This window comes from Chiloscyllium plagiosum, chromosome 40 (assembly GCF_004010195.1).
Source record: "Chiloscyllium plagiosum isolate BGI_BamShark_2017 chromosome 40, ASM401019v2, whole genome shotgun sequence".
Lineage (NCBI taxonomy): Eukaryota > Metazoa > Chordata > Chondrichthyes > Orectolobiformes > Hemiscylliidae > Chiloscyllium > Chiloscyllium plagiosum.
Genome location: NC_057749.1, coordinates 10,847,227 through 10,870,681, shown reverse-complemented (window position 1 = coordinate 10,870,681; position 23,455 = coordinate 10,847,227). Strand labels below are relative to the sequence as shown.

Genomic DNA, 23,455 nt, shown 5'->3' with positions numbered 1-23,455 from the left:
GTTGACTATGACTTCTCTCCACCGATGCTGCCAGACCTGCTGAGCTTTTCCATTGTGTGGCAACTGACGTAGAATTTATCAAAATTGCAACCTTGCTCATGGCTCATTACAGCCTGGATAATGCACCCAATACCAGAGCAACCTGTATCTGGGTTGTCATCTTGTGAACCACAGCACTATCTATTCCTTACTTGGAATATCAGAAGGAGAGGGTTTTCATTTCAGATTTCTGCAGTTCTTTGGGGTTTTTTTATCATCTAAGGATCTATCCACATTTGACATAAAAATCATTCAAAGGTTCTGCTTTCACCGCCTTTTCAGAAACATTGTTCCAAATACTTACGACTCCCAGAGAAAAGAAATTCACCTGTCTTCAGTTTTAAATGGGCCATCCGTTATTTTTAAACAGTCACCCCCTATCTTCTAGATTCTCTCACAAAACATCCTCTCTGCATCCACCTGGTTAAGACCACTCAGGGTCTTATATGTTTCAATCACTTCACAAGAAACCTCTACCTTATATTGCCATAATTACAAGAGAAAGAACAGGTAGAGCTGTGGCTCAGTAGATGACAAACCTAAAACCAATTGTTCCAGATTGGGCCTACTGTCCAGGCTGCAATAGCCACAAGGCAGACTGCAATTTTGACAAATTGTACGTAAATTTCCTTGCAGTGAACAAATGAATCCTTCCAAGCCAAATACTCAAATCTTTCATTCGTGAATTTAAAGAACCTTCTGTGGAAATTAGCTGAGCCAACTTAACGTTGGTGCAGATCAATTTATTTTTGTGCAGCAACTATTCTCATTCTGAGAATGCACAGACATCCCACTGCCCTGTATTTGGTTCCTCAATGTTCAATTGTAATAAGTCAGTCAGATCCAAACTGAGGGAGTTCTGAAAGACGTGCAAGCTGAATAGTAAATCATTATAAAATCTAAATGATTTCTGAGTTGTTGCCAGATTATTAGGAAGTTGTATCTTCCCCTGCTACTGCAACAAGACCCCGATAAACTATTGTATTGGTTAGCGATGAGATATTATCGGTGATCATTTTATTCTTTTCAATCCAAAGAAAAAGTACTCAATCCGTACCTTCCACAACCCAAATATAATATTTAACGATACTCAGAACTTCACTCCTATCTTCTGAGAGATTGACGCCAAAGCCTTCAAGTGTGTAGGATACATGTTCCTGGACTCCAGCCCGCATCCGCTGTAGGACAGGGACAAGGTACAACACGAGGAGAAGGGCAAACTGTAGGGGAAAGCAATACCCAATTCAGATTATTTAACATGCAATAAAAGCAAAAGTAATATAAAACCTAGAAAAATCAGAAGTGAGAAATGGGACAGCTAGATCAAAGAATGTGAAGAGAAAGAAACCTAGTCTTGAATTAATAGATGAGCAATTATAATATTCACACAGGCTTAACCCATTCAGTGGTTACTGACCCAGTGCATATTGAGTTCATGGCTGCATTTAATACTAAGCTGTGTTTATACAACGCAACTTACCACATCCCAAAACATTTCCAGTGTTGGACCTCACTGTTGCAATGCGGTAATTAGTTTTGTGCACAGGAAGCTTGCATAAACAGAGAAGTGATAATTATCAGATAATCGGTTTTACTGACTTACAATTTGTCTCCTTTGAAGACCAATGCACCTAGAATCATCGAGCCTCTACAGTGTGGAAAGAGGCTATTTGGCCCATCGTGTCTGCACCGACCCTCCAAAGAGCAGCTCGTCCAGGCACAGTTTCAGCCGACCCGATCCCTATAACACCCTACATTTCCTATGGCTAATCCATCTAGCCCAACATCCTTGAACACTATGGGGCAACTTAGCATGGTCAATCCACCTAGCCTGCACACCTTTGGACTGTGGAAGGAAACCAGAGCACCCGGAGGGAAACCCACGCAGTCTCCAGAGGCTGGAATCGAACCTGGGACCCTGAGCTGTGCGAGACAGCAGTGCTAACCACTAAGTTACTGTGCCACCCACGGACAGGGACTTAGCATCGCCTCTAAAAGACAGCACTTCCACCAATGGGGTACTGAGTCTGAGCTCACGAGTGAATTCTCTCCCCATCCCAATTCTTGCGGTTCTGCTAAAAGATGGCTCTCGATGATGAAGGCTCTTCTGTCCATTTGATCGCAGCTGGCCACAATGCCAACTGAACCATCCTCCCATGACATAATTTGATTGGTCAAAGTCTAGCGTGACAATTCCCACTGGAGAGAAACATCCGCAAGCAAAATTAATTGGGAACAAATGAGCATCTCCTTCCTGAAGGGAAGGCATTTTCCAAATGTTCTCCACATGTCCCTACCTCTCCGCGAGAAGGGCTGGACTCAAGTCCCATCAGCTCCAGAGGTTTGTGGTAATATGCCTGAATTGTTGTTAAAAACATCTACCATGAGGAAAAGAGAAGTGCGGGACTGCTTTTGAATAACCTCTTCCCGTGGCACCAAATTAAACAATCATTCTGGATTTCTTTTCCTCAAATGGTCTGGCCAAAGGCTCTATCTCCGCATGGGCTAGGGATGAGGAGGCAGATCCCAGATCCAACTGGAGCATGGATTGAACACCATGCTACTGGCATCCATCTGATCCACAGTGGTCAAATAAGAGAGAGTCTAGGTTGCACAGCAACATACACTTGTAACCACATGTTGTCACCCAGAGCTATGGATAGTGACAGTGGAGGTATCCATCCCCAGTTTCGACAGAATTCTGTCCTTGCCTCTTCCCACCTTCCAGTCTGTGTTGATGTAAATATTTACAAGTTCAAACGCAACCTGTCTGTATTATGAACACACCTTCCTTAGCTAGGAAGTCATGGAGCGGGTCTTGAACTAGAACTCATGGGTTCAGAAACAGCATCACGAGACCTCGAGAGATCGGATTTAAACTTGCTACAACATCTGTAATTTCTGAATGCACAGCAGGTAATTATCAAATTCTGTACATAAAGTTGGCAACACCAATTTAAGATCCAATTTTTAACCAATAATTACCTGATAGACAGAAATGACAGCCACAGTCATTGACAGAACCAGTTTGGTTGGACTTCGGAACCCTAGATTTTAAAAAAAGGGATGGTTTTAAGAAAAAAACCAGGCAAAGAACTTCCTTCACTCGATTTCCCCAATAACATTGCTTGGAAGGAAGGGGAAGGGGTGGCAAAGTGATAATATCACTGGAATAGTGATCCAGATGTCCAAGTAATGGGATGCAAATCTCAGCAGGGCAGATGGCAAAATCGGAACTCAATAAAATCTGGAATTAAAATGGTGACCATGTAACCATTGTCCATCATCTTAAAAATCCATCTGATCCCTTTAAAGACAACAATTTGGCAGGTTCACCTGGTCTGGCCTACACGTGACTCCAGACCCACAGCATTGGATTTGGATTTGGATTTGGAAACTAGTGTTGATGTTTGGTTGCAGGGTCCCATGGCAGGAGATGAGGCATTCTTCTGCCAGTTGTCAATGGCTTGGATTTGGCAGTGGAGGAGGCTGAGGATTTGCATGTCCTTGGTGGAATGGGAAGGGGAGTTGAAGTGATCAGCCACAGGCCAGTGAGATTATTGGGTGTTGGTTACAGGCAGGTGATGGCCTAGTGGTATTATCACTGGACTGTCAATCCAGAGACCCAGGCAATACTCTGGGGACCTGGGTTCAAATCTCACCATGTCAGCTGGTGGAATGTGAATTCAATAAAAAAAAACTAATGACGATCACAAATCACATTGTGATTGTTGGAAAACCCCATCTGGTTCACTGATGCCCTTTAGAGAGGGGAAATTTGTGCTACAAGTGACTCCAGCCACAGAGGAAATATGGAGTGGTGCTGGAAAAGCACAACAGGTCAGGCAGCATGAGAGCAGCAAGAAAATCGATATTTCGGGCAAAAGCTCTTCATCAGGAGTGTTTCCAGCATCCACAGTCCTCACTTTTGCCAGAGGAAATATGGTTGACTTTTAATTGCCCTCATCCCATAAATGAATTTAAACAAAACTTCTATCAAAACTAACAGAATTAGGCTTTCCTTGGAGCGACTCTGATTCCTACCGCATCCCTTCATAAAGTGATGGACTTTTCATTAAAGATAGTTTGCCTGGGAAAACTTAAATAAATTAGCAAAGTGATAAAGACAGTAAACAAACAAAAGGTGTAATTCATTTCATTGGATGATGAATCAGTAATTTAAAGGGCAGCTTAAATGAACCTGAGAAAGTTCTCTTCTAGATAAGTATCACTGGGACTTCTTATCACCTGATATATATTTCTTAAAAAGGAAACTCAATTTTTTTTAAAAAAGAAAACATGCAGGTCGAATTTAAGGGCGAAGGGACTAATTGCTTGGCTTGTTCAAAGAGCTCACACAGGAATGATAGGCTGAATGGCCTCCTTCTTTGGCTGAATGGCCCAGTGAACCAAAGGGGTAGACCATACTCATCATCAGTGACCGTGCAGGAGCTGGGAGCGATCGAACCTGAGCAACTGAACCGAGGTAACGCAAGGAATTCTCAAAAATAGCATCAACACACCAAGTGCAGCTTTAAGGCTTTACCTTCTATTGGTAAATAGACATACAATCGTATCAAGGTCTCCATCCTGGACCAGAGGCTTGGCTGATCTGTACTGATACTAAAAAAAGAAGAGGGGACAGGGTGAAAAAATACAAGAGAACAAAATGCACACAAGGCTCTTGAAGCTCCACCTCAAAGTCACAAAACTCCATTCCATTGGAATACAGTAATGATCTCTTTGTTCTGTAGCATGCAGGTTAATCCAAAATGCCAAAGAATGGGGACCTACAGCACTCAGGATAGGGTGCTGCTGTGTCTGAAAGGGGTTGAGGGAGAGATGGGATGCAATTGGATAGGAGAGAGAGTGTGTGTGTCCGTGTGTGTGAGAGAGCGTGAGAGAGAGAGTGCCAGAGAGAGCGCGCGCCAGAGACAGACAGACAGACAGACACACTGGTACAGAGGGAGACAGACAATGCGCTAAGTCAGCAGACCCAGGCATTCACAGTAAAACCAATGCAACTGCAGACCACATTGACACCACAACCATCTGACCAGTTTTTCACAAAGAAAGGACATTTTTAACTGTCAGTTTCACCGACAGGTGCTCCAAGTGAAATATCTACGATCGAGAACAATAACCAAAACTGACCAATGACTGAATCACTGCATCGCAGAGCAAGAGAATGACCTCTGCTGATTGCCATCTCCTGTTATTATTAATAGGCTCTTTTCCATAAAGACTGCAAGTGACCAGCTTGAATGGAGCGGTCAGACATTCTGATTCCTAGAGAACATTGGTTGGAGAGATGTCGGATAACACAATGTTTACTATGGTTATTAAAACAAAAAAAAACAGGCTTCCACAATAGGATAGAAAGTCAATGTTGACCATGTACTGAGCTGCACAGACCTGGCACTATGCCCATTGTGAGTTAACTGATCCTAATCAAATTGATGTCCAGGATGGTGTAATTGGTTCCAGTGCTCTTTGGCGGACAAAGAGAGGCAGACAGACAGATTCAGATGTCATTCACTGTGAAGTGATCCTTGTTGCAAAGTGTAAGAGTGTGGGGGTTGAACCAGTTGTGAAGATCGCTCCCAGGTGGCAGCAACAGGCAGTGGTGGAATGGAGCAGCTGTAAATGAGGCAAGTTACCAAAGAGTGGCAACAGTCTCGAGAAACCAGAGCTAGTCCCAAGTCAAATACTATTCCAAAGATGTGCAGGTAAGGTGGATTGACCATACTACATTCCCTCGATGTCAAGGGATATGTAGGCGAGGTGGGTAAGCCATTGGAAATACATGCTTTGGGGAGAGGGTGGAGGGGCTGCCCTTTGGAGGATCAGTGCAGACTCAATGGGCCAAATAGCCTCTACCTACACAGTTGTGATTTTACGAGTGAGAGACACAGACACAGACACACCACATAGTCAGTAATTCACTAACCTGTTTTTGCGCGGTTTCTTCCTCAGTAAAATCTTTAAGTACTCAGTGTAATATTTATCAACCGGACACTGAGGGGGAAACCAGAGATTGGTGAGCAATGACTGCACAGGTTCAGATGTAAGACCTTCCCACCATTCACAATGGGCCAGGTAACACCATCACTCAATGTTTAACTCTGAGAAATTAAATCCTAGTTTAACACTGATAACAGGGAGGAACCTTTTACCTTGGTGAAGGGATCAATGACCTGGGGACATAGCTCGAAGGTAAGGGACCACTGAATTAAATGACCAGCCATGATCAGATTAAATGATGAAGCAGGCTCGAAAGGCTGAATGGCCTACCCCTCCTCTTATATTATATTTCTATGTTTAATTCCTATCAGAAAGATTTGCAGCTGCCTAGGTTGTCCTGGATGACTCCAAGGTTTTTATTCTCTTACAGGAGTCCATTGCAGATACTTATCATAAGTCACATGAGAAACATTCCCCCTCCCCCAGTTATATCTATCAGTGTCACATGAAAAACATTTCCTCTGCAGCTATGTCCATCATGTGTCACATGGAAAATATTCTCCCCACAGTGTTGTCCATTATGTGTCACCTGAACAACATTCCCCCCACAACTATGTCTATTACATGTCACAAGAAAATTTCCACACCACCCTTGATCACATGTTGCACGAAGAACATTCCTCCTGCTTTCTTTATCATGTGTTGCTTGAGAAACATTCCCTCACCACCCTCAACCATGTGTTGCATGAAAAACATTCCCCCACCAGCATAGTTGGACTCCATTTTCTTTGTCATCCTCCTGGTTAGATTCTGTTTCGAGTCTAGTTGGCATAGTGGAATGTAAATATTAAGCTAGGTAATGCAGGCTAATCCAGAGCTGATGTGCTGAGGCGGTAGCCCTGCTAATGAAAACTTTCACATGGAAATAATCTATAGGTAGATCTCGAAGATTCGAAATGAGACTAACTTTAATTATTCAGGACTGCAATAGTTCCCTGGATTTACCCAGAATCCACCTCCATAAAGCCAACACCTCAAGTACTTAATCTCATTGCCAAGTCCCTCACCAGAAACCCACATTGTCCAGAGATAAATTTAAACACTTACCTGATGCAAGGGCAGAGATTGTGATGTCCTGCCATTTCTCAGCAGCAACAAAGGATAAATGAGACTTAGAAATGCCAGGCATAACAGCTGGGGCAGACTTCTCAGCAGTGAGTAGTATTCGTGCAACTGGGCAGTCAAACAAAATTTAAGAAAATAAAAGTAGGAAGGACGTTAAGAACCGAAAATGATAGAATCACAATGACTATAGCACAGAAAGAGGCATTTGGTCTGTCATGTCTGTGCAACTCACTGGGTCTCACTCCCTGTATGAGAAATGTTCTCTCTTCGGATAATCTATCATTAATATGTTCCAAAGGGATGTCTGAAACCTAATGGAACAAGGGAATGGGAAATCTATCCCAAAACAGTAATACTTGGAAGTGAATGCACTGGTCAAACTGGATCACTGTTCTGAGGTCTTTGCGTAAATTATTGATTGTTCCTTCTGGTTTAAACGTCAACTGAGTACAAATACTGGAAGCGAGCAATCAGCGGGAGGGAGTTAGCTTATGGAACGTGGTAATTGAATGAAAGCTCTCACTAGAAGTGTGGACTTGGACTCTACTCAAAAACCTGTACTTTCTGGTGGCAAAAGATGACAATCCACTTGAAAACCTGGACTAATCCTGTTGCCAGTTCCCTCCGAGGAAGTGAATCCCAGACCCTTACCACTCATTGTTTTTTTTCTCACAGCACCCTTGGTTCTCTCCTCAGGACAATTTTTGTGAATCTCTGCCTTCACTCTAGTCCCAGCCAGTGAACAGCTTCAGTTTGTTACCTACCTTGCAGCCAAAGGGTCAAAGCAGAAAAACCCGGCATTTAATAGCATCATTCACCACCTCAGGGTGTTTCAAAGGGCTTTATATATAGCCAATTTAGAACTTTGGAAGTGTAGTCAATGTCAGAATGACCCTGCAAATACTGAAGGATTGTTATGTTTTGGGTCAGTCTCTTTAATTCGGGACAAAATCAGAAGAACAAAGGAACAAATTTGCAAACCTGTTCCGATTTCTGCCCAATAACAAGCTCGAGATGATTGATCGATTGTCACGTGCACCGAGGTACAGTGAAAAGCTTTGTTTATGAGTAGTACAGGCAGATCATAGCAAGCAAGAGTGTACAGATCAGGGAAAAAATACTTAGAGATATGTGCAGGTTACATTCCACAAGTTGTGCGCTGGGAGAGATCAACATTAGCAAAATCTATTTGAGGCTACAGAGTCCATTCAACATTCTAATAATGGAAGGTCCAGGATATCTAACCACAGCAAAGGTCATGTCAGTTCTAACTGTTATCACTGACAAGGGGAAGTTGCACCGTTGGTGGGGAGAACAGATGTCTTCAGGTCACAGGCTCAAAGGGCCAAACGGCCTACTCCTGCTCGTATATTCACAGGGAGGCATTAAGAACATCAGATTTCCTACTAACATCCACATTAGGAGTAGAAGTAGGCCATTCAGCCCCTGCTCTGCCATTTTAAAAATATCATGGCTCATCTCCTCCACTTTTCTGCCCATCTTCTGACAAGCTTAGTCTCGGTCATTAAGGAAACAGCTTGTGGAGGCTTAGGACCGAACACAGCGAGGATAGAGCCAGGCCTGACTAAGGGTTTCAGCTCCAGAACTTGGAGAGACAATACAGCAACTCTTAGAAAGGGAGGACAATATATTTCAGTCCTGTAGCCTTGCATTGTATGGACTGGCCAAAGTTTTAAAGGATGAAAGAAGAGCACCTGGGATGGCTAGCTTTGGGATAAGCACAGCACTGGAATAAAAAGTAAAGCACAACTCTAATATTTTAACTCTTTTTTTTAAATCACTTGAGGGATCTGGGTGTTGTTAGTTGGCCAGCATTTATTGACCGTCCCTAGCTGTCCTGGAACTGGACTGTTTGCCAGGCCATTTCAGAGTTAACCCGTGGGTCTGGAGTTACAGGTAAGCCAGACCGGGCGAAGATGGCAGATTTCCCTCCCTGAAGGACATTAGTCAGCCAGGTAGGCTTTTCCTGACAATGGATTTATGGACAATAGAAGTTTCTTAATTCCCCCCATATTTTAGATTAGATTAGATTAGATTACATTAGTGTGGAAACAGGCCCTTCGGCCCAACAAGTCCACACCGATCCACCGAAGCGCAACCCACCCATACCCCTACATTTACCCCTATACCTAACGCTATGGGCAATTTTAGCATGGCCAACTCACCTGACCTGCACATCTTTGGACTGTGGGAGGAAACCGGAGCACCCGGAGGAAACCCACGCAGACATGGTGAGAACGTGCAAACTCCATACAGTCAGTCGCCTGAGGCGGGAATTGAATCCAGGTCTCTGGCGCTGTGAGGCAGCAGTGCTAACCACTGTGCCACCGTGCTGCCCAAAAGCATTTATTGAATTCAAATTCCTCCATCTGCCATTGTGGGATTTGAACCTAGGTCCTCAGAACATAAGCTGTATTTCTGGATTAACAGTCTATAGCAATAACACCATTAGGCCATTGCCTCCCCAGTAAACTGATTAAGCAGGAACACTGATCATCTTACAGTAACAAACTAGGTCATCAAGTGGGGGTTGACAGTGAGCCTAATTGCCAAGCTCCAGGACACAGGCACATGGAAATTAGGGAAGGGGAGCAACAGTAGGCCATTTGGCCCCTCTAGCCTGATTGTATCTGATCTTCTATCTCAATGCTGTTTTCCTGCAAAATCTTCTTTTACCTTGATAACTTGAATAGTTAGAAAGCTATTGATCGCTGTCTTGACCACATTCAGTAACTGAGCTTCTGAGGTAGAGAATTCTGAGATTCATCGCCCTCTCAGTGAATAAATTCCTTTCACCTTCAATCTAACTGGCCTTTATTCCAAGACTGTGCCCCTGGTTGTAGACACCCTAAGTAAGGGAGAAAACCTTCCTGCAATTAACCTGTTGATTTCTGCAAGATTTGGAGATGCCGGTGTTGGACTGGGGTGTACAAAAGTTAAAAATCACACAACACCAGGTTATAGTCCAACAGGTTTATTTGGAAGCAGTAGCTTTCAGAGCACAGCTCCTTCATCAGGATTTCAATGATATTACCTCTCATTATTCCATACATTTTGGTAGGGCAATCCGGGCAGGACTTATACACTTAATACGAACATCATGGAGAATGTTACCAAACAGAGACGCTGGGGGTGCAGTTCATAGTTCCTTGAAATTGGAGTCTGAGGCGCTCAGTGTAGTGAAGAAGGGGTTTGGTATGCTTGCCTTCATTAGTCAGTGCATTGAGTATAGGAGTTGGGAGGTAATGTTGTGGCTGTACAGGACATTGGTTAGGCCACTTGTAGAATATTATGTGTAATTCAAGTCTCCCTGCTGCAGGCAAGATTGAAAGGGTTCAGAAAAGATTTACAAGGATGTTGCCAGGCTTGGAGGGCTTGTGCTATAGGGAGAGGCTGTATAGGCTGGGGCTATTTTCCCTAGAACATTGGAGGCTGAGGAGTGACCGTATAAAAAAATATAAAATCATGAGAGATGTAGACATGGTAAATGGCCAAACTAGTTTCCGAGGGTAGGGGAGTCCAAAACGAGAGGGCAAATGTTTAAGGTGAGAGGGAAAGGACTTAAAAGGGACCTGAGGGGCAACGTTTCTGTGCATAGGGTGGTGCATATACAAACTGAGCTGCCAATTACAGCATATAAAAGATATCTGGATGGGTACATGAATAAGACCATAAGACATAGGAGCAGAAATTAGACTATTCTGCTCATTGATTGGTGGAGCAGACTCAATCATGACTCTTGCTTTTTCCCCCATGATCTTGATCCTCTTGACAATCAAGAACCTATCTATCTCCATATATACTATATTGAATATCATATATATGGCCTCCACAGCCTTCTGTGGAGGAAGGGTTGAGAGGAATATGGGTCAAATGCCAGCAAATGGGCCTAGATTAATTTAGGATATCTGGTCAGCATAGATGCGTTGGGCCAAAGGGTCTGTTTCCATGCTATACATCTCTATGGCTCCAGAGAACAATAGGCCCTACCTCCTCAAACAAACTCAAAAATAAGAGAGAAGCTCAGCAGGTCTGGCAGCATTTGTGCAGAGAGTTACAGCATTAACATTTCAAATCAGATATGACTCTTCTGAAGTGTCTCCTCAATTTCTCCACATACAATCGTCCCACCAGGCCAGGGATCAAACTGGTGAACCTTCAATGCACTCTTTCTAACAGCTAATATATTCTTCCTTTAGTAAAAAGAGGCTAGACTGTATTTGTTACCAATACCACTGGAGAAAAATAAAGGGATCTTAAAAGTAAATTTATCTTCCTGTCTGTGGACACTATTAATAATTAAAGTAACGGAGACAATTACCATCCAATTGGATAATGAAAAACATGGCTGCGCACCAATAGGATGACCGTGTTGGGTAACCAATCACAGTGATTGTGGGGATAGGCCAGTAGCAAAATCAGACGACAAAACCTCGTGGAATATAGCACTCGCAATTGACGTCACAAACAATAAAAGGGGCTTCAAGACTAAATTAATTTTAGGTCATAGAGACAAGCTCTTGTTGCGTTCAGACTGCTAATATCGGAGAGACAATTTTGTTTTGCAATCAGGGCAAAAGTGGATTGGGAGAGATTTCCTCTTGGTTCCCAGCATTCAGGAGTAGAAGAAATTGCTCCCCACCCCCCTGCCAGATAAGGAGAGAAAAAGATCATTGTACTGCGATTCTACCAATCGTTTCACATTGCAACAATAGTAACTCTGTCAGAACAGTAATTGGAATGAGCTGATTAAAACTTAAGATGGTTGCATAAACAGAAAACAAAGTAAATCATTACCTTGGATGACAAAGGGCATTGAACTTTCTGACAGAGGAGAACACTAAAGTGTAGCCAGGACAGGAGGCTGCCAAGAAAGTAACCCAATTTGGTCTTGACCGTTGCACAAGCAAGTAGGGGATAGTACAGAGCTGGATAATAAAGCAGGGCAGTAATCTTCCAGTATTCTTTAGAGAAAAAACAAACAGTTCCAAGTTAGCAACACAATTGTTTGCAAAATACACAATAGATCCAAATTCCATCTACTTGTAAATATCACATTTTTGATTTTTCTTTTTAAAAACATTTACATAAGAAAAAACAGTCCAAAAGCATTTAGTATTGACATAAAGCACTTTGCCATAATAGAGATCACAAATTATCCAGTGTGCTTGTTAAGGTTTAGTTTGTATCACATGACTCACGATCACTTCCATCTAGAAGGACAGCAGATACATGGATACATCACCCCCTGCCTTCTTGAATCGCAGCAGTCCACATGCTGTCGGTTAAGACCCACAATGTCCTTAGGGAGGGAATTCCAGTATTTTGACCCAGTGACAATGAAGGAACAGCAATATATTTCCAAGTCAGGATGGTGAGTGGCTGAGAGAGGAACCTGCAGGAGGTGTTCCCGAGTATCTGCTGCTGTTAACTTTCTAGATGGAAGTGGTCATGGGTTTGAAAGGTGCCAAGTAAGGATATTTGGTGAATTGCTGCAGTGCAGATAGTACGCACTGCTTCTACTGGAAGGAGTGGGTGCCCGTGGATGTTGTGCCAATCAAGTGGGCTGCTTTGTCCTGGATGGTGTAAAGCTTGTTGAGTGTTTCTGGAGCGGCACCCATTCAGGCAAGTGGAGAGTATTCCATCCCACTCTTGAATTGTACCTTGTAGACCCTGGGGAGTCATGAAGTAAGTTACTTGCTGCAGTGTTCCTAGCCTCTGACGTACTTTTGTAGCTGCTGTATTTATGTGGCAAATCCAGTTGAGTTTCTGGTCAATGGTAACCTCCCAAGATATTGAATTAGAGGATTTAGTGATGGGAACATTCCCAAAACAAACACAGAAAAAGTTTCTAATAAAATAACGAGGCAAATGAACTCAAGTATTTTTTAATCCTTTCTTCTGACCCCCTCCAAAGGAGTTCCTAAAACCAATTTTGTCCATTTACCTTTGGTGCCTTTTGAGGACTCTATGAAGGGGAAAGGGTTGTCATCAATGACGACCACACACAAGGAACAGAAGAGCACTCCGAACACGGCAGCAGCAATCCCTCTGTGGTAGTCATGCTCGAGGAACCCAACAGGGCTGTAAATACACAGCATTTGCCCAAATTAAAATAAAGCGACAGAGAAAATGCGTTACTTAAAATGACTTTGAGCTGCATTAAACTACCAGGGTCAATGTTTCTTTAAACTCATGGATTACCATGTGTCAGAGAGTAGCTGTTCCCCTTAGTCAAAGGGTCAGTATTCTGAGAGGCCTGGATAGAGTGGACATGCAGAAGACATTCCAACCCCAGTAGGAGAGCCTGGGACCAGAGGTACCATCTCAGAGCGAAGGGATTACCCTTTCGAACTGAGATGAGGAGGAATTCCTTCAGCCAGAGGCCAGTGAATTGGAAGAACTCATTGTCCCAGAGGAATTTGGAGGCCAAGTCACCCAGTGTCTTTAAAGAAGAGGTAAATAGGCTCTTGAATATAACCCAAACGTTATGGGGAGAAGGCAGGAGAATGAGGTTGAGAAACACATCAGCCACGATCGAATGGTGGAGCAGACCAAATGGGCTGAAGGTGGGGCTGGAAATGCACAGCAGGTCAGGCAGCATCTGAGGAGCAGGCAAATCAACATCTCGGGCCAGAGCCCTTCACCTGCAACCTGCCCGAAACATCAATTTTCCCGCTCCTCGGATGCTACCTGACCTGCTGTGCTTTTCCAGCACCACTCTCATCTTGACTCTAACCTCCAGCATCTGCAGTCCTCACTTTCGCCAAGATGGGCTGAATGGCCTCATTCTGCTCCCATACCCTTCTGGTCTCACGGTTACAAAATGAGGCACACTTTTAAAGGTGAACGGAAGGGAGGTTTAGAGGGGAATTTGAAGAAAACAAATTTCACCCAGAGGGTGGGAGGGAGGTAATCTCATAACCTTTAAAACATTATTGGATGGGCACTTGAAGTGTCATAACATTCATTGCCAGGAAGCTGGCCAAGTGTAGAATGAGCGTAGTTGTGGTAGTATTGACTTGATGGGCTGAGGGGTTTCTTCAGTAAAGAATGATTCCGTGGTAATTAGTACACAAGAGAAAAGAGGAAGGTTGTTGGTAGGGAGGTGTAAATGGAGGGTAGTTATATGAGGGAGGGAAATTAAGTGATCTATTCTTAAATCATTCGAAATCCATATAATACCTTTAACACAGCATGATAGAATCCCTACAGTGTGGAAGCAGCTCATCAGATCTACACCAAACCACATCCCACCCAGATGCCCCCCCCCCCACTCTATTCCTGCACATTTCTGAACACTATGGGCAATTTAGCATGGCCAATCCACCTAACCTGCACATCTCTGGATTGTGGGAGGAAACCGGAGCACCTGGAGGATATCCACGCAGACACAGGGAGAATGTGCAAACTCCCCACAGACTGGGGAGTCAGAGGCTGGAATCGAACCTGGGTCCCTGGCGCTGTGAGGCAGCAATGCTAACTACGGAGTCACTGTGCTGCCCAGTTTCAACCAATTCCAAACCAGTTTACAAAACTGGATTGATCCTTGTGGATCTGTTCCCAGTGAATCCCACTCCACTTTACTCCCAGATTCAGTTGGGAACCTGGATCAACAGGTGAATTTAACCCCATTGCAAATTGGAAACGTGGCTTTAAATAAAAGCCGTGTGGTTCCTGAGGGACCTAAATACTAGTGGCAGTGGACAGAGGAATAAACATCTATGCAGAGGAATAAACATCTACTGTTTGAGGTAAGCCTCAAACAGTAGAAACTCATAAATAAGGTTTGGCTGTAGTCATCACTGCAGAATCACACGCTGAAAGTGGGGATTAACCTATTTTTTTTCCATGGAACCTCTTGGAGAGATTTCAAATCCCATTTTAATGAGCCCTCCCTCAGGCTGAAACATTAATGGAGAGACAGGACATTTCATGGAAGCACAGAGGAAGAAAGAAAAGAAATTTATTCTAATCTTTTGTTCAAAGGACGCTCATTTTTCAGACCTTTGGGTATCGGAGTTAAGTTGAGATTGTACAGGACATTGGTGAGACCTCTTCTGGAGCACTGTATCCAGTTCTGACTGCCCCGTTATAGGAAAGATATTAAGCTGGACAGGGTTCAGAAAAGATTTGCCAGGATGTTGGCAGGAATGAGGCCGTCATTTTTGAGAAGATTTGTATGGAGGGTTTGTGTTATAAGGAGAGGCTGGGACTTTTTCCACTGGAGCATAGGAAGTTGAGAGGTGACCTTGCGGAGATTTATAAAATCATGACAGTGATAGACAAAGTGAATGGCAGCTGTCTTTTCCCTATGATGGGGACTTCAAGACGAGAGGGCATTTTTTTTTTTTTTAAGATAAGAGGAGAAAATTTTGAAAAGGCACGAGGGGCAACATTTTTCACACAGAGGGTGGTTCGGGTGTGGAATGAGCTTCCAGAGGAAGTGATGGATGTGGGTACAGTTGCAACATTTAAACAGACACTTGGATAAGTTCATGATTAGGAAATGTTTGGAGGGATATGGCCCAGGCACAGACAGGTGGGACTAGTTTAGTTTGCGATTATGGTCAGCATGGACTGGTAAGACCGAAGGGGCTGTTTATGTGCTGTATGACTCTATAATAGGGATACTTCCTATAATAATAGACCACCACGTTTTGTACTGTTGTGAAGCAGAAACTGCTTCCCCCTAGATTTAAATATTTCTGTTAATCCAGGTGCCCAAGTGAATCTGGGGGTGAAGTGAAGTGCAATTCACCTTGAACAGATCCACAAGACTCAATCCTGCTTCATAAACTGGTTTGGGATTGGTTGAAATCGATCTGACCAGTTGCTTTTGTAACTCTCTGAAAGTTAACATTTAAGGGGAGAGGTTCTGCTGCCTTCAATGTCCATTTGCTGAGAGGGATGCTGGAGCACGTGCGCTGCTTCAGGGCTGTTCGTTTAACATTAGAACTGTCACATTATCTCATTCTGTCACCCTTCCCAAAACTGAAACACTCCAGAACATACCATCAGGAAAGCTGATTTCTAGAGGAAGAAACAGCCATTGCACACCTCCGCTCTTTTGGTTGTAATTAAACAATAAACACTGAAAATACTCAGCAGAGCGGACAGTGCTCCAGGAGAAACAGTGTTCTGAGGAAAGGTCACAGACCTGGACAGTAACTGTGTCTCTGCCTACGGCTCCTCCTGTGGCTCGGTGATACATTATTGTCGGGTGCAGCTCACAAAGTCTTGGGGGGGGTACCGTATAAGCAGTGGCTGCAAACCATTTCAAAATTAAGTCAAGGTAAACTTGCCACAGTCCTGGCAGACTGCAGGACAGCTCTCAAAAGGGAGCTGGGTGAGGGCTGTGGTGGTTTAACGTGAGGGTCACCACAAGTCAGGTGAGGTTCCAGGCTGAGAAGGCGGAACTGTTATGGTCACCTCAGCTGCTGCAGGAATTGAACCCACAGCTTTGGCGTGACAAGCCAGCTGTCTAGCCAACTGAGCTAGCAGACCCCTTATTAGAATTATTTATGAATAGATCACTTCATTTTGTCTTAGAGGGAGCTAAACCAGAGTAGCCTGCACTGTTCCAGCTTATAGTGAACTCGGAGGAGGAAAAAAAAAGATTAAAAAGCATGAATGAGTTTCAAATCAGGCCATACGCAAACAAGGTTGAGGCTGCCTCATAACCCAGAAGGTGATCTCCATAGTAACCTCAGCTGGTGGATGAGGTTGACAGCAGAAAAACCCAGACTGAAAGACACTGGGATAAACATTGCAAAGTAGGAGAGCTCTCAGTACTGAATGCCCAGCACACTTAACACAGTGACGTATTTACTGCAAATGTTTGACCTGAGGAAGCCTGAAGTCGAGTTCACTTAGGGTTCAAACACTGACCCAGGGGACCGGAATGCCAGCAGACACTTAACTGCAACAGACCAGGCGCTCCACTGCAGCAGGTCCTGCACAGTCGGCTCCGCTTGACAAAGAAGGACAGGAACACCAGCACAACAAGCTGAAAGAAAACAAGGATTCTCAGTCCCTTATGGAGCACCTAGACCCCGGCTGAAGGGTCTCATGCAGGAACAGATCATTCAAACAAACAGTCAAAATATGGCAACAGGCCTGTTCCAACATCCATTCAATGAGATAATGATCGATCTGCAACCAAAAAGGGCCTTTCCATAACATCCCCAAAGCTCTATGGTAAACCAAAATTTATCAAACATCACAACTTTGCTTGCAGTCTGCACAAGAGGGTTGCAAATTGCAGTCTTTTCCTTCATGTGTAAAGGTATTCCCTAAATCCAGCCTGGCTCAAATTTTGAAAACAATGCCTCCTAGTCAGTCATACAACACTGAATCAGGCCCTTCGGCCCAACTCTTCCATACTGACCAGGTTTTCTAAACTAAACCATTTGCTTGGCCTATAGACCTCTGAACCGTTCCTATTCATATACCCATCCAGATGCCTTTTAAATATTGTAATTGTACCAGCCTTCACCACTTCCTCTGGCAGCTCATTCCATACATGCACCACCCTCTGAACAAAAGAGTTGCCCCTTAGGTCCCTTATAAATTTTTTTCCCTCTCACCTGTGCCCTCTAGTTTTGGACTCCCCTAGCCTAAGGAAAAGACTTTGCTATTCAACTTATCTATGTTCCCCATGATTTTATAAACCTTTATAAGGTCACCCCTGAGCCTCCGACGTTCCAGAGAAAGTAGCCCCAGCCTTTCCCTAGAGCTCCAAATTTCCAGTCTCGGTGACATCCTTATAAATCTTTTTTTTAAGTCCTAGAAGGACAAGGAGTCCTAACCTCCCCTTCCACCACCAACACTCCTCTTCCCCACCCCCACCCCTCCCCTGCCCCCAAATCCATCAGAAATAGTCCAGATTAGTTAACCATCAGATCCCATGCCACTTTCCCAAACAAGGTAATTCATTTCAGCATCAGTTTCCCCTCTGTTGCTAATTTGAAGCCTCTACTCCTGGTGATAGTGTGGGTTAATCTGAACAGAGTCCTGTTTAATATTCCCACCTCAGCGAGGGGTCCCGCACTCCAAACGTCCCTCACCAATTTTAATTTCAAATCAGACTGGTTGCGAAAGGGGAGAAAGAAAATCAGCGAGAGACTTTCAATCTCTGCTGTTCATGGTGAAAGCCTTTCTGAGGACTGGAAACGTAAGACTTGCTGTTCTTTAAAAAAAACACCTCTTTTCATAACTAGGGAGCCCAGGATGTGACAGCATTCCTTCATGGAATATTGTCACTGTTGACTAGGCCAGAATTTATACATCCTCAATTTCCTTCAATGCTAGTGAATTTAGAGGGAAGTCAAGAGTCAACCACATTGTTGTGGGTCAGGAGTTACATGTAAGTAAGGACACTGGTGAACCAGATATTTTTAAAAAAGCCAATTGATGATAGTAGCGACTATGAAATGGAGAATAATCTTATATTCAAGACTGTATCAACTTAATTTAAATTCCACTAGCTGCCTTGCTAGGATTTGAACCCATGACCCCAGTGCATTATCCTGGATCTCTGAATTACCAGTGTAGCCATTGTCTTTGGAGATGGCACCTCTGGCAGTGCAGCAGTTCCTCAGTGCTGCACCAAGAGAGACAGAAGCAATGAAGTTTAAAATCTTGCAACGCAATGTCAAAACAGTAAAAAAAATTGCCCCACAACTGACAGAAGAAGTTGACCAAACCTTTTCTTTTAAAACATCGAAATGACTCGATGCTTCTTGTTTGCTTATCTGTCTCACTTGAAATGGAAAAAGTTGACTCGAGAATCAAAGACATTTGCTTATAAAGCACACACTAAGAGCTGAATGGAGTAAAGAGAGGTAAAACTTACAGACACCCCTGCGGCACACATATGATACAACTCAACAGGGATAGTGGGATCACAGGACGTTACACTACAGAACAAAACAAACAAATAAATAGTGATAAGTACTTGTCACAGTTAAAGGAAAAATAAACTGAAATTAAGAACAGAGTCAAAATGAAAAACATACTCAGCAGGAGGGGTGGTGGGATCCAAACGATCGTCAATGTACCAGTCTGAGTACTCCAGGAAATCGGGCTCGTCAACGTCCAAAGAATCATTCCTGAAATCCATTCTTTGCACTGTATCTCCCTTGGTCAACAAGCCAATGCACAAGTTGTTCAGATCCTTAGTCTGTTGTCCTGTGGTGCCTTGCACGACTGATCTGGATTAATGACCAAAGCTGTCAAGTACAAAAGCTCCCCTTGACAAATGGTTTTCTCTCGTTTTCTCTCTCTCTCTCTCTCCTTCTCTTACAAGTTATGCTTAACACCTCCAAGTCCAACTTCACACTGGGGACACACACAGTTAAATAGCCGGTCCACTTTATTGCCAAACCTATCTATTGCAGGATCAATGGTTTCATATAGACACACAGTATGCTAAAATACACTCAACATGACCTGACTTGTGAATATAACAAGGAGGGTTTGTTCCATTTAAAGCAATTAGATTCAAAAGATTTTACAGTAAGGAGATACTTTAGAGAATGGCTTCCAAGTCCAGTAATCATATGTTACGCCAAAATTACAATGATCACTAAAATGCAGAATTAACTTCATGACAATAAAACCAGAACGCTGAAATATACTAGCTCAATTGTATTTGTAATGTTTGTGACATCTGGCAAAATGACTCTGAGTCACTGACTGCCATATTTAGAGCCAGATTCACTCTCTGTTTAATGGAGGAAGTGGTCGATCAAAGTTTTGAGGTATTTAATTAGATGAGCAGGAGATTAAATGTCATTATAATAAATGGAGAAGGAAACACAAGCCACTCACACCAAGGGAAGAAAAAGGAAGAATTCTTAGCGATCAATCACCTTTCACATCTAGTCATGGGCAGATGCAGCCAGTTGAAGGCTGCCTCAACATATTGCGTAAGATGATCTTCATGTTTGATCAGCAGAACCATCCATGTTCGGGAGCATGCTGTGCATAATTTTCCAGACATGTTACTTCCTTTTTTGTAAGTGACAAAGCTTCACATTGGCTGTGCAGCACTACGGGATACCCCAAGATCATGGAAGACCTTGTATGAAACCAACTTTGTTTGTTACTGTTGGTACTTAACATTAACATTATACAGTACTTGGGTGATGTGCAGGGGATGTCATGATGCAAGTGCAGAGTTGGTGACATAGCTCCAGGTTGCTAACTTGCCCATTAATTCAGCTATCGGTGTCAGTACGAGAAGAAGAATACAAAACGAGGAAGTTTTTTTAAATTCTGAATAAATAGGAAAATGCCTGGAGAGAGCTGGAAATTTCCAGTTGTCTGTGATCTGGAATGACTGTAACACAAGGTGAGATCAAGGATTATTCTTTTTCAAAACAAAAAGACAATGGGACATCGCATTCAGAATTACCGCTTCTTTCAATTCATTCATGGGATGTGGGTGTCTTTGGCTAGATAATATTTATTGCCCATCCCTAATTGCCCAGAGGGCAGTTAAGAGTCAACCACATTACTGTGGGTCTGAAGTCACATGTAGACGAAACAGGTAAGGATGGAAGCTTCCATTCATAAAGGACATTAGTGAATCCGTTGAGTTTTTCTGGATTGGATTAATCATTAGATTCTCTATTCCATTTTTTAACAAAATTGAATTCAAATTCCACCATCTGCGGTAGCAGGATTCAAAGCCTGGTCCCCAGAACATGACCTGGGTCTCTGGCTTAACAGTCCAGTGATGATATCATTAGATCATCACTTCCCATCCTGACTTTTGGTAGAACATGAAATTGGCTGTTCACAAGGGGAAAGAGATGCTTCTACGAGTATTATTTTGTAGTCTTCAGATGAAATTATTTACTGGGTTCCACTGGGTTAATGCAGGAAGGATGCTTCTATTGGCTGGGGTACCTAGAACCAGAGGACATCATCTGGGAATAAGGCAGAGGTGGTGGGGGAGGGGAGGATCTCTTCACTCAGAATGTAGTGAATACTCCAGCCCATAGAGACGTGGAGGCTCAGACATTGAGTATATTTACGACAGAGATTAATAGATTTTCAAAGAGATCTTGAGAGATGGAGATAGTGCAAGTAAATGGTGTCAATGTAGATCAACCATGATGTGATTTATGACAGAATGGGCTCAGTGGGCCAAATGGCTTTATCCTGGTCCAATGTTCCTATGATTTAACTATGAGGAATTAAAGATCAACAAATTTACACACCTTCCTAAATAACAGCTACAACACAAGCTATTCAACTCAACTGACCAATTCCAACAGTTGCCCTCCACATGAGACACCTTCCAGTCTCTCTCATCCTCCGACTTATTTCTCCCTCATGTACTTACCCAGCTACCCAAGAGACTTGAGCACAGAAACCCCAGCTGCCATTCCAATGCAGTATGGAGGGATGAGGGTGAAATGGTCCCAAAAGGATTCATGATGGAACCTGAATTAAACTCCAGTAGAGAGTATTGGACATGGGTACTGGGAGGATAGCTTTGGATGTCTATTTTATCTTGAAAACTCAACATCATCAAAAGCAGATTAACCCATAGCTGTCACGTCTCGAAGATGACTTTAAAATGTTTTGGCACAACTTGGGGGCCAACAAAGGTGCTGCATAAACAAAAGGCTTTGAAGACAAGCAGGAGCACTTTTTACACAAGATTCTGTTTCCTGAAGGACTCTGAAACAATAAATATCTTGTCACCGGAGATAAATGGCACAAGGTTGAGAGTTAGAAGAAGACATTCCAGAACCTTGTGTAAATATTTGTGTAAGAGTTGAATTACACACCCTCACTGAAAGGAGGGCAAACTGAGGGATAAACTCAATTACTTGCCCTGTGGGGAGAGAGAGATGGGTCAGTCAGTATCGTCTCCACAGACACAGGTTAGATGGTCCCTTTTCAAATGCAAATAACAAGTACTCTTGGGAAAATTGTTAAAACACAGATTGTGTCACCCATGAAGTTTTCATTACTACCATCTCTGATGATCAAAGAAGTCGGAGTGTATTTTCCTCTCTCTCTAAAGCATAACCCTAACAATTAGCAAAGGGTCACAGTCAAATGTTTGCTGTTCTGCCGTGTCAGCTGTAACTAATGGACTAATCATGCAGAACCTGGACTAGTTTGCACTGCAGGCAAGGTCATAAACCCACTGAACAGTCCCCACACTTCAGTTCAGTTGTTCAATTCTTTTTCCCCCGAATCAACTGTTTTGGATGCGTTACAACGCATTGACTCTTGTTATGATTTAGTTCCATGCACCACAAGAGTTCACATTCTGTTTTTTTTTAAAATGTGTCCTCATCTCAACTTATTTCTCCTTACAATTTTGAGTTACAAGATCTTCTTTCTCTACGTCCCTACTCCTGGGCTAGAAGCTCCACATCCAACTTCCAACCCAGGAATCAACGATAAATAAAATGTCTACAATACAGTTCACCAGACTGGTAATCAGCCCGGGGAATCCTTTGACCCCTTTGCCAAAAATTAGAAAGAGAGAAGATATGCTGCGAAAATAATTTGGAGAATGGAGTAGTTGCCACAGCTCCCTAGTTCAGCGCTGGCCAAAAACTGAATTTGGGGATCACCGGTTCATGTAGCATCTCACCAGAGTTTGCAGTTTCCAGAGCCCTGCTCCCCAAAACATTGCTCCCACATTCACCATGACCCCATTGGAAGCTTTAAAATGGTCGCGACCACTCAGCGGGAACTCAGGAGAAGATAAGTCACATGATGGGAGTGGGAACCAATGAAAGGGTGCGCTGGGGGGAGGGGGGGAGCATTTTTGATATGGAGCAGCTCTTATTAAAAAAAAACTTAGAAACGCACTGGTGTTTGGGACCCTGAAATTTCAGCTAATGACCCCCCCCCTGCAGTTACGAGAACCCTGTTCCAAAGCAGTGTTTTGCAATACAACCTAGTGACTGGAGTTGACTTCTCATGCCGCCATTCCATGAGGCCATTCTGGGACCTCACTCCCATGTGACATTCCTATCACCTTAAGAGGTTATTTTGCCCTTTTTTTTTTAGAAAGAGAAGTTGTAAGGCAGAAGTACGGAGTTGTGTCTAAGAAAGTAAACAATTCGGAGAGGCCTTGGGTATGTTTTTGAAAGTTGGAATGATGGAAGCAGCCTTGGTGTAGTCAGCCTTTTCTAAGCAGAGGCCTTTGGGATCTCAGAGTTGGAAGCTTCAGTGAATAACTTCTGGCTGCTACTTCCACTGAATTTTAGATTACATTACAGTGTGGAAACAGGCCCTTCGGCCCAACAAGTCCACACCGACCCGC

General features: G+C 43.3%; 1 protein-coding gene across 3 annotated transcripts in view; it reads right to left on the bottom strand.

Moving 5' to 3' along the window:
• The window catches only part of stra6 (signaling receptor and transporter of retinol STRA6), a 51,073-nt gene that overhangs the window by 18,773 nt on the left and 8,845 nt on the right, over positions 1 to 23,455 (bottom strand). For 2 of the 3 annotated variants that reach the window (XM_043680296.1, XM_043680298.1), the window contains exons 2-11: positions 19,170 to 19,382; positions 19,007 to 19,070; positions 17,073 to 17,158; positions 13,097 to 13,233; positions 11,947 to 12,113; positions 7,111 to 7,236; positions 5,990 to 6,057; positions 4,586 to 4,662; positions 3,025 to 3,086; positions 1,097 to 1,259 (exon numbers count right to left, since the gene is read on the bottom strand). In XM_043680296.1, coding sequence (XP_043536231.1) covers positions 1,097 to 1,259; positions 3,025 to 3,086; positions 4,586 to 4,662; positions 5,990 to 6,057; positions 7,111 to 7,236; positions 11,947 to 12,113; positions 13,097 to 13,233; positions 17,073 to 17,158; positions 19,007 to 19,070; positions 19,170 to 19,273 — 1,054 coding nt within the window. In that variant the 5' untranslated portion in view covers positions 19,274 to 19,382. The remainder of the gene's footprint in view (positions 1 to 1,096; positions 1,260 to 3,024; positions 3,087 to 4,585; positions 4,663 to 5,989; positions 6,058 to 7,110; positions 7,237 to 11,946; positions 12,114 to 13,096; positions 13,234 to 17,072; positions 17,159 to 19,006; positions 19,071 to 19,169; positions 19,383 to 23,455) is intronic. The other variant, XM_043680297.1, reaches the window with a different exon arrangement.